General features: G+C 39.4%; 1 protein-coding gene across 2 annotated transcripts in view; it reads left to right on the top strand.

Annotated features, from left to right (window-relative positions):
- LOC115216203 (calcitonin gene-related peptide type 1 receptor-like) overlaps positions 1–10,000 on the top strand; it is a 103,408-nt gene that overhangs the window by 90,961 nt on the left and 2,447 nt on the right. For both annotated transcript variants that reach the window (XM_036506637.1, XM_036506638.1), the window contains exon 10: positions 3,089–3,130. In XM_036506637.1, coding sequence (XP_036362530.1) covers positions 3,089–3,130 — 42 coding nt within the window. The remainder of the gene's footprint in view (positions 1–3,088; positions 3,131–10,000) is intronic.

Below are 10,000 nucleotides of genomic sequence, written 5' to 3'. Positions count from 1 at the left end.
ACGGCAGCGTGAAAAATACACGTTAACTATTAAGTAACACACAAAAACTATAAACTTCACTTAAACGTTTATTATTTATCAGATGGTACCAAAATGTTTTAGTCGTTCGAGTTGTGACGTGGCCACGGACAACTTTGGAGCACAAAACAATGCGGTCAGTAACCAGGTCGCACTTGGGAGTGACAAAAATTTTGACACCGGTGCAGGCGTGGCTATGTGTTTCCCAAACACATGTTCTGAGTTTAGTCCCACCGAAAAAAACGGGACTGTGTCTTCTAATATAGCCCCGGAGTGAGCAAAGTGGATTTAGTATACGGGAACTGAAAAAAGTCCGTCGCATAAATATATATATATATATATATATAATATATAATATAGATAATATATAAATATATGCATATATACATACATATATGTACATACCTACATCTATATGTATATATACATGCATATATGGGTACAGGACATAAAAAAAACGTTGAACACAATGAGAAACGAAAACATAAAAACAAAAACATGGAAACGAACTTTTTTTCAAACAACGAAAAACAGAGTACAAGACATACAGCAAAAGGAATATTCCCCTTCTTCAGTTGTCCCTGTTTCGTCTACTCCGCGTTTTGAAGGTAACGACAAGACGTCACTTCGTTGAAACAGTCCTTCCCGCAAAGCAAATTAAATAAAATTTGGGATTTTTTGCGGAGGGGTAAAAGTGGTAACAAGAACAGGACAATAAGAACAAAACAAAACAGTAAAAACAATAAAAATAAAAACAGTAAAAGACAGAACAAAGAGAACAACACGGTAAAATCAAACGATGTGGGTTGTTAAACCAAGACGATGGAAAAATTCTGAACGCTTATGGATACAGCTTATCAGAGAGATAGGATAAGCGGTCTTGTCTTGGTGAATATAGGAGTTGGAAAGATGTCAGTGACGAGAGAGTCGAGGAGGAGGAGGAGAAGTAAGAGAGAGGGAACGGTGAAGGGGAGAGAAGAAAATAGGAAAGGGTGGGAAAGAAAACCAGAAAGGATGAAGAACAAGAGAGGGAGAGAGACAGACAGAGGAGAAATGGTAAAGGTGAAGAGTGCGCATCATAATTATTAAGATAAAACTTACTTGAAAAAGATGCGTGGTGTTGTTCGATCATATAATAATATAAATAATATATAAATATATGCTATATACATATATATATGTACATATATATATTATATAAATATATATATATATATATATATATAAATATATTCATATATTGTATATATGTGTATATATATACATATATATATATATATATATATATCTTAATATAATTATATATATATATGCATATATGTATATATGTGTATATATATATATATATAATACATATATATATATATATATATATATATATATATATATATAATAAAATGTGTGTGTAAGTGTGTGTGTGTGTGCACCATTGTGCTTGTGTTTGTCCTCCACCACCGCTTGACAACCGGTGTTACTGTGTATACGGTCATGTAACTTAGCGATTCGGCCATAGAGGCCGATATAATAAGTACTAGGCTTTTGAAATAATGAGTTATGAGGTCGATTCATTCGACTAAAAGTTCTTGAAGGGCGGTACCCCAGAATGGTCACAATCTAATGATTGAAACAATCAAAAGATAAAAGATGGATATTACAAACAAAAAATGTTTAAGTGAAGTTCATACTCTTTGCATGTTTTGGAATGAGTAATATGTTTATTCCAAGCTGCAAATTGTTTTAGTTTTAACACTGTCTCAGATCAAAACAACTTGCACAGAGAGTACATTTCCGTAAAAATTAGATCCATAAAAAAGTCCATAAAAATGTACTGGGTTGTGTTTGGAACATTTCCCAGTTGTTATTTTTGGAAAATTATTTTTAAAAAATACTAACTCCACAATAAGACGGGAAATCGCTGTTGGAAATGTTTTGTTTGATAAATAGGTAAATTCAGAATCCTTTGAATATTTTTAGTGGACAAGCAAAGAACAATGAGTCTTTTCGTTTTCGTTTTGAAAAATCATTATTTTTTATTATATTTTACGGTCTTGTTTTTACTTCCATTTTATTTATTTTATTTTATTCATTTTGTCCCACCAAGTTCATTATAATTTCACCTTTAATGCAATTTTCGCTTCTTGATTGATATCTATTTACTTCACTTGTGCCGCTTATATTCTGAGTGGAACATTAACGAAATATACACCAGTTTCTTAAGCGACCGTCAGTTAGGGGTAACACATAGTTCTGCAGTTGTTATTGTTATTTACATTCAGATGAGCTCTAATTGAATAGACCTACGATCAAACACGTGTCAGCCTCATTATGATTTACCCATTTTCTCATACAGTTTATTTACGGTAACATTAACATATCCCATATTTACTTAAGATAGCAAGGCTGTGATTTGGCTTCTAATTGTTGTAGGTAGAAAGAAGTTATGAGATTCTCTCGAGTATTGTGTCCATGTAAAACATTTTGTATATTAACTATGGTATTATATTGTGAAGGCGCGTGACTTAGTGGTTAGGGCATTCGGCTCACGATTGTAAGGTCGTGACTTCGATTCCCGGCGACGCATTGTGTCCTTGAGCAAGACACTTTATTTCACGTTGCTCCAGTCCACTCAGCTCGCAAAAATGAGTTGTACCTGTATTTCAAAGGGCCGGCCTTGTCACACTCTGAGTTACGCTGAATCTCCCTGAGAACTACGTTAGGGGTACGCGTGTCTGTGGATTGCTCAGTCACTTGCACGTTAATTTCATGAGCGAGCTATTCCGTTGATCGTATCAGCTGGGACCCTCGTCGTAACCGACGGAGTTCTCCTATATTGGTTATAAAAGAATTTGCGACAGGACTTTGAATTTGAAAACTGTTTAGATGGGATTCAGCATTTTTTAAAGATTTCCAAATAATTTCAACGATTTACAGATGATTTCAGTGATTTCCTGCATTGAGCCTCGTTGCCACTCTCAAGTTTAAACGTTTATATGTTACCTTTGAATATTACTAATGATATATTAAAGATAACTGTCCAATTCTTAAATAATGCTCGATTTTTTATTTCCAGGGAGGACTTGTTGCGCTTGTCTTTTGCTTTTTCAACAGAGAAGTGAGTACTGCTTCAGTCTTCTATACTATTAACTGCGTATTTTTATTAATAAAGACTATTTTGAGTTAATAAATATTAAGATATGTTCATTTACCATTAAATATTTAATTGAAAGTAGTCTGTAGTGTTGCCGTGAATTTTTATCCTGTTATACGCACGCACACACTCATAGATGCATACATACATATATATCTATGTATGTATATATATATGTGTGTGTGTGTGTGTGTGTGTGTGTGTGTGTGTGTGTATCTATCTATATATATATATCACCGTCACCGTCACCGACCAGGCTATCAGATGTTGCTACACATCGCTGGTCACAATGCGCTTCGCATTGTTTTAGCCTTCAAATGACGCCACCTCGCTGGCTAAGCGAGCAGGCCAACAGAAGAAAGAGTTAGAGAAAGTTGTGGCGAAAGAATACAGCAGGGATCGCCACCACCCCCTGCCAGAGCCTCGTGGAGCTTTAGGTGTTTTTGCTCAACCGCGATCGCGTACCGACGAACGCGATCCGACGACCGCGAGTTCGCTGCCCTAGCCACTGGGCCATTGCGCCTCCACCTATATATATATATATATATATATAATATATATATATATATCACACATGCATACACATACATATATAAGTATATATTAAAACATATATATCTATATGTATATATATATATATATATATATATATATATATATATATATTAATATATATATATATATATATGCATGTATATGTGTATATGTATATATGTATGTAAGTATATATACTAAGCTTTTAGCCAATTGTCATGATTGCCGTATGAGACTATAGTATTTGTTATTATTATTATTATTATTATTATTATTATTATTATTATTATTATTATTATTTTATTCGCATCATCATCATCATCATCATCATCATCATCATCGTCATCATCATCGTCAAGGCGGCGAGCTGGCAGAATAGTTAGCACGCTGGACGAAATGCTTAGCGTTATTTCGCCCGTCGCTACGTTCTGAGTTCAAATCCTGCTGAGGTTGACTTTGCTTTCCACCTTTCGTGGGCGATGAAATGAATGCCAGTTGAGTACAAATTTCAGGCCTTGTGCCTATAATAGAAAATGCTGGGTATGATGGAAAGTGTCAGATGTCCATAGCCAGCAGACTATGGTGACACTTGTTTACCACTTCAAGAACCCTGCAAAGAATTCTTACAGTTCGAAGCAATGCTGATTTTCCGATTGATGTGCATTCCATTTCATCTTCTGACCAGGTCTCAACCAGAGAACTAAAGCACGTATATATGAGATGGAGAGAAACTTCCTGAGAATATGGACCTGGTCAAAACATTTTTCAGTACCTACCTTGATCATTCCCAAGGCGCCTACAACAACAGAAATGATTCTGTTCTTTATTATTAATATTATTATGCGCGCAGAGTGACGAAACCGTTGTGCACTCCTTGTTCAGTCACCGGGCATTGCTGACAACGGGTTATGTTGAACAGTTGCTTCCACGTGTGGGACGGATCCGTCTGTCGGCCGAGTCTATAGCGATGATCGCAGCCCCACCCTCCTTCAATCGGGAGACAAGGCAGTTTTCCTTTATCTGGTGACTGTGGTGAAAGAGGTTGTTTGGTGGACAAGGCTGAAAGGCATGAGGACAGATACATTCCTCTTTGGTATAGCTCTCATTGACTTCTTCAAGTTTCACTTGAAAAGAAAATTGAGAGTGAAGGAGGGAAGTGTTGTCCTCGAGTTTATTGAAAGGTGGGTGAAAGTTGCCAAAATGGCACCTTTCTAAGAATAGACTAGGGAATCGGAGAGAAAGAATTAGAGAGGGCACTTACTCCAAAAGTTTCAGGGAGATCTCTGACAGTGGGGATCGTCAATTACCCCTAGAGGCCTTCTTGTACCAGGAAGGCCACATCACTATCATCTTCCCTACAGTTTTTTTCACTTTTTTATGCTATGCCTGTCCCTTCTTTTTCAGTGTATACCGTGTATACTTACTTTTTTTTTCATTATATGTATCCCCCACACTTTATGTCTGTCTCTGTATTATCGCCCTCATCCTTCAACCTTGAGGCAAATGAATGAAAAATTATTATTATTATTATTATTATTATTAAGAATCATAATAACAATGATAGTTATGTGTGCGTATATGTATATATAGAATAATATTTCATTGTGCAATATATTCAAATATATTGCATCATATATATATATATATATATATATATATATATATATATATATATAATTTCAGTAAAACAATTAAGATTCAAGTGAATTCCAATGAATTCAAATGAATGCGGTGCTTAACTTAGATGCACCAGAAATCTTTGTGGTATAAACCATAAAATAATGTGGGGTGATTATAGCCAAGAAAAAAGCAACAAGAATGGATTAGTTGTTCAGTACAATTGTTTCATACGAAGAACACTTTTATTTAAAGCTGCAAATATTGCAGCAAATACAAAAGTCCCGTATTCATCAGCTAAAACACATCTGAGTTTTCCAAACATCTTAGGGAGTGAGGCTACCCTCATGAAGTATCGGAGAGAGTTCTATGAAATTCAAAGTTAGATTGTAAGCAGACTTAAAATGTTTTCTAATGATGCACAGTTTTATAAAAATCTAGGTCGGTGTTGCAGGAATTTAAGATTTATAAGGGAACATTATTTTTGACCAGCAAACAGCTATTAACTGCCACTCCCACAGAGTTCATATTCTCTATATTCTTTATCTTGCCATGAACTCTGTGGGAGTGGCAGTTAAAAGCTGTTTGCTGGTCAAAAATAATGTTCCCTTATAAATCTTAAATTCCTGCAACACCGACCTAGATTTTCTGTCACCACAGAAATAAACTAATCTTTGTCTATAGTATAATTACGCCTTCTTATTCCCTTACCCCCTTCCTTCCATAATGTCCTTATTTGGGCGGTTTCTGCTTCACTGACTTTTTTGCGACTTTTTTAGCCACTATAGCCAAACTCTTCTCCCAACAACTTAGTTGTGAAATGAATAGATGTGTGATCAACATTTTTTCCTCATACCTCAGGAAATTACATCTGCATTATTATGGATACATTCACCCTCTCTGTGATTAACATCTTTCCTCATATCTCCGGAAATTACATCTGCATTATTATGGATGGATTCACCTTCTCTGAGAAGTCAACAATCATTTAAAAACTTTTTATAAAACTGTGCATCATTAGAAAACATTTTAAGTCTGCTTACAATCTAACTTTGAATTTCATAGAACTCTCTCCGATACTTCATGAGGGCAGCCTCACTCCCTAAGATGTTTGGAAAACTCTGATGTGTTTTAGCTGATGAATACGGGACTTTTGTATTTGCTGCAATATTTGCAGCTTTAAATAAAACTGTTCTTCGTATGAAACAATTGTACTGAACAACTAATCCATTCTTGTTGCTTTTTCTTGGTTATATATATTATATATATATATATATATATATATATATATATATTATATATATATATATATCAGGTACACATGTATATATGTTATACATAATTATATACATATATATGTGTATGTGCAGACTCTTCCTCTCTTCTCGCCCTCTTACCCACTCAATGTCAATCTCTGCATTTATATTTATATATATGTGCTTGTATGTATGTATGTATGTATGTATGTATGTACCTATGTATGTATGTATGTATGTATGTATGTATATATGCGTGTATGTATGTATGTATGTATGTATGTATGTATGTATGTATGTATGTATGTATGTATGTATGTATGTATGTATGCGTGTATGTATGTATACATGTGCATATACGTTCTATAAATCAGAGCATGCCTAAACTTCGAAGTCATTGTCATTGTCAACCTTTTCATTGTGATAGATAGATAGATAGATAGATAGATAGATAGATAGATAGATAGATAGATAGATAGATAGATAGATAGATAGATAAGTCTCTTTATTGGCCACACAGGTCTGCACACAGATGGGACAAGTTACAAGGTAGAGCTTTTCTTTGGGGGGATGAAAAAAACAAAAAACAAAAGAAAAAAAGGAGGTGGCGTAGGTTTTCGATCAAGAGGGATCGTAAAAGGGAAGAAAAGAACAAAAAAAAATAAATAAATAAAATAAAAAATAAAAAGAATAAAAAGAAAAAAAGAAAGAAAAGGAAAAGGAACAAAAGAAAAGAGAAATGAAAAAAAGAAAAAAAGGGGAAGAGGAATAAAAACGATCAATAGGGATCGTGTATCACAGTGTTATGATATATGGTGTAAGGGGAAAGCAAGTAAGGTTTATCCGTGGGAAGAAAAGCCGAAAAAGACCACGGTAACCTTGGTCAATATTGTTATATGTTACCACATTTGTTTGCAAGTGGTAACCCTCTGTTTTCAATTTCTGGGTTCATAGGATTATGCTCAAGGTGGCTTCGTCATTCATACGTGCCATCCTTGCTACATTCACCCATCTTTTTTTAAAACATTCGCTAGACAAAACTTGCCTTTCTACTCTCACTTTCCTTTTCAAGTGGTACTTGAAGAAGTTGATGAGAGATTGACCAGAGAGGAAAGTGTTTGTCTCCAATCCTTTCAGACGCGTCCACCAGATACATTCTTTCGCCATAGCCACAAGGATGATGAAAATAGCTCTTCCTTCCCGTTTGAAGGAAAGAGGCGTGACAATATTGACGATAGACTCAGCTGATAAACCGACTCGTCCCACACGTGACAGCAGTTGTTCGACATAAGCCCACAGGTCGGAAATTGTTGGACACTGCACGAGTGCGTGCAGAACGGTTTCGTCGCTCTGACCGCATCTCGGGCAGGTTGACCCCGTGTTTCTCGAGCCGTGTCTGTAGAGCTTATCCCGAACGGGTAGCGCTTCTCGGTAGCACTGCCAGGCCAGGGATCTCTGGAAGTTATCCATGGGCCCTGGCCCGAAATTCATCCTGAGCAGGCGGGTCAGGTACTCCTCGTCGACGTCCAGGTTGGCCCCGAGCTCGTCGTCGTACCTCCCCTCCACTAATCCCCTATAGAATGCTTTGGTTGTGTTGAAGTCACTCAAGGTCGACCCAGGACGGCAGAGTTGCTTGAGAGCAACGCGACACTCGCGGTGCCATTCGCCCTTCCTCGGCCTTTTTTTTATCCACGACTGCAGTTCGGTCATGGAGACGAGCTGCGGGAAAGCGTGCCTCACAAACGGCGACCACACCTGTTCACCGTCGTCTACGAAGAGCCTGAGATGTCGCAGTCTCAGCGTGTGTCTGCGCATCATCAACCACGGCATGCCCAGTCCTCCTTTTAACGGGTGTTGACAGCAAATGGATCGCCTGACCATCGGGACGCATCCTTTCCACAAGAAGCGAAAGAGAATGCGTTGTAGTTTGGTGATGGTAGGGTCGGGACAAAGTACGACGGTCAGGCGGTAGTAGATGACGGACGCGATGTACGTGTTCGCCACCTCCGCTCGACCTTTTAGGGACAGTTTCCTCCTCGGCCCATTGCCGGGCGAGAGTGACCACCCTACTCGTTATCTCAGTTTCTCTCCACTTACCGAGTTCTCCGTCTCCACTTTCCACTGGAGGTTCGGACCAAACCAGCACCCACAACTCAACTGGGCCGTCGGTCCAGCGTCCACGACGGAGGCGCTGGTGGACGGCATGGGCTTGCTTCTCCAGGTGCCTAGTCGCAAGCCACTGACTTTTCCCGGTTGATTTTCGCTCCTGTCACCCACCGCTTCGTAGTTTTTCAGTGTCTCGCCGACCTGCTCGATGTGCTCCTGGCTAGACACTATGACGGTCACGTCGTCCGCGTATGCAGACACGCTCGTCCCGCATCCCAGTTCTCGCGGGATGCCCCTCAAAGTTGCCAGCTTCCGCAATAATGGCTCGAGAGTCAATACGTATAGAAGCGACGATAGGGGGCATCCCTGACGGACCGAACGTGCGATGTCGAAGGGTCTCGATAGATGTCCATTCACGCGAATTACCGAACGGATGCCTCTGTACAAAGCGGCTATCCAGCCGCGGAAGACGGGACCGAAGCCAGCCGCTCTGAGAACCTTCTCCAAGTATCGATGGTCTACCCTATCGAAAGCTTTCGATTGATCCAAATTGATCAGCGCCACACCCATGCCAGGTTCGTTAACTACCTTGTCTATGATGTAGCGCATCAGGTGAAGGTTTTCATGGATGGTCCGGCCCGGCACGGCGCATGTTTACGCCTTGTCGACCAGTTTCTCGATGACAAGCGCCAACCTCTTGGCTAGCACCTTGGCCAAAATTTTCAAGTCTGCATTAAGCAGAGTGATGGGCCTAAAGTTATCTATTACATTTCCCTTGTTTAGATCTTTCTTCAGCAGTGTTACGGCTCCTCGGCTCACAAAACCAGGAATGCTCCCGTTTTGCTGCCAGTTGCAGTACACCGCCGCCAAGAGATCTCCAAACAAGTCTGGCATACAATTGTAAAGCTCGTAGGGTAGACCATCCAAACCCGGTGATTTGTCCCTCGAGCATTCTGCCATCGCTTCCTGCACTTCCGCCGCCGTGATGGCACCTTCGCAGCACCCTGCCTTTCTTGTCGAGAGTCGTGGTAGGCTATGTAGGTAGGCACTGAAGTCCACCCTACGTTCTTGCCCTCCACTCGTTCCGAACAGTCGGGCAAAATGCTGCTGAAAGGCCTCACACATTTTACTTGGCTCGAGCAATTCGCGCCCCTGTTCATCTACCAGGGACCGAATGGTGGCTTTGTTGCCCTGTTGCGCCTCTGCCACCCGGGCCTCTCTCGCGGCTCCAACACCTTCGTTCCTTAAAGCACGCATCCTAGCTCTGACAGCACATCCTTCGTGTTTGGCGTTGAAGTGTTGGTCGAGGGCCAACCTCGCC

This window comes from Octopus sinensis, linkage group LG10 (genome assembly GCF_006345805.1).
Source record: "Octopus sinensis linkage group LG10, ASM634580v1, whole genome shotgun sequence".
NCBI lineage: Eukaryota > Metazoa > Mollusca > Cephalopoda > Octopoda > Octopodidae > Octopus > Octopus sinensis.
Note: the sequence above shows the minus strand (reverse complement) of the source record. Positions and strands in the feature narration are given on the sequence as shown.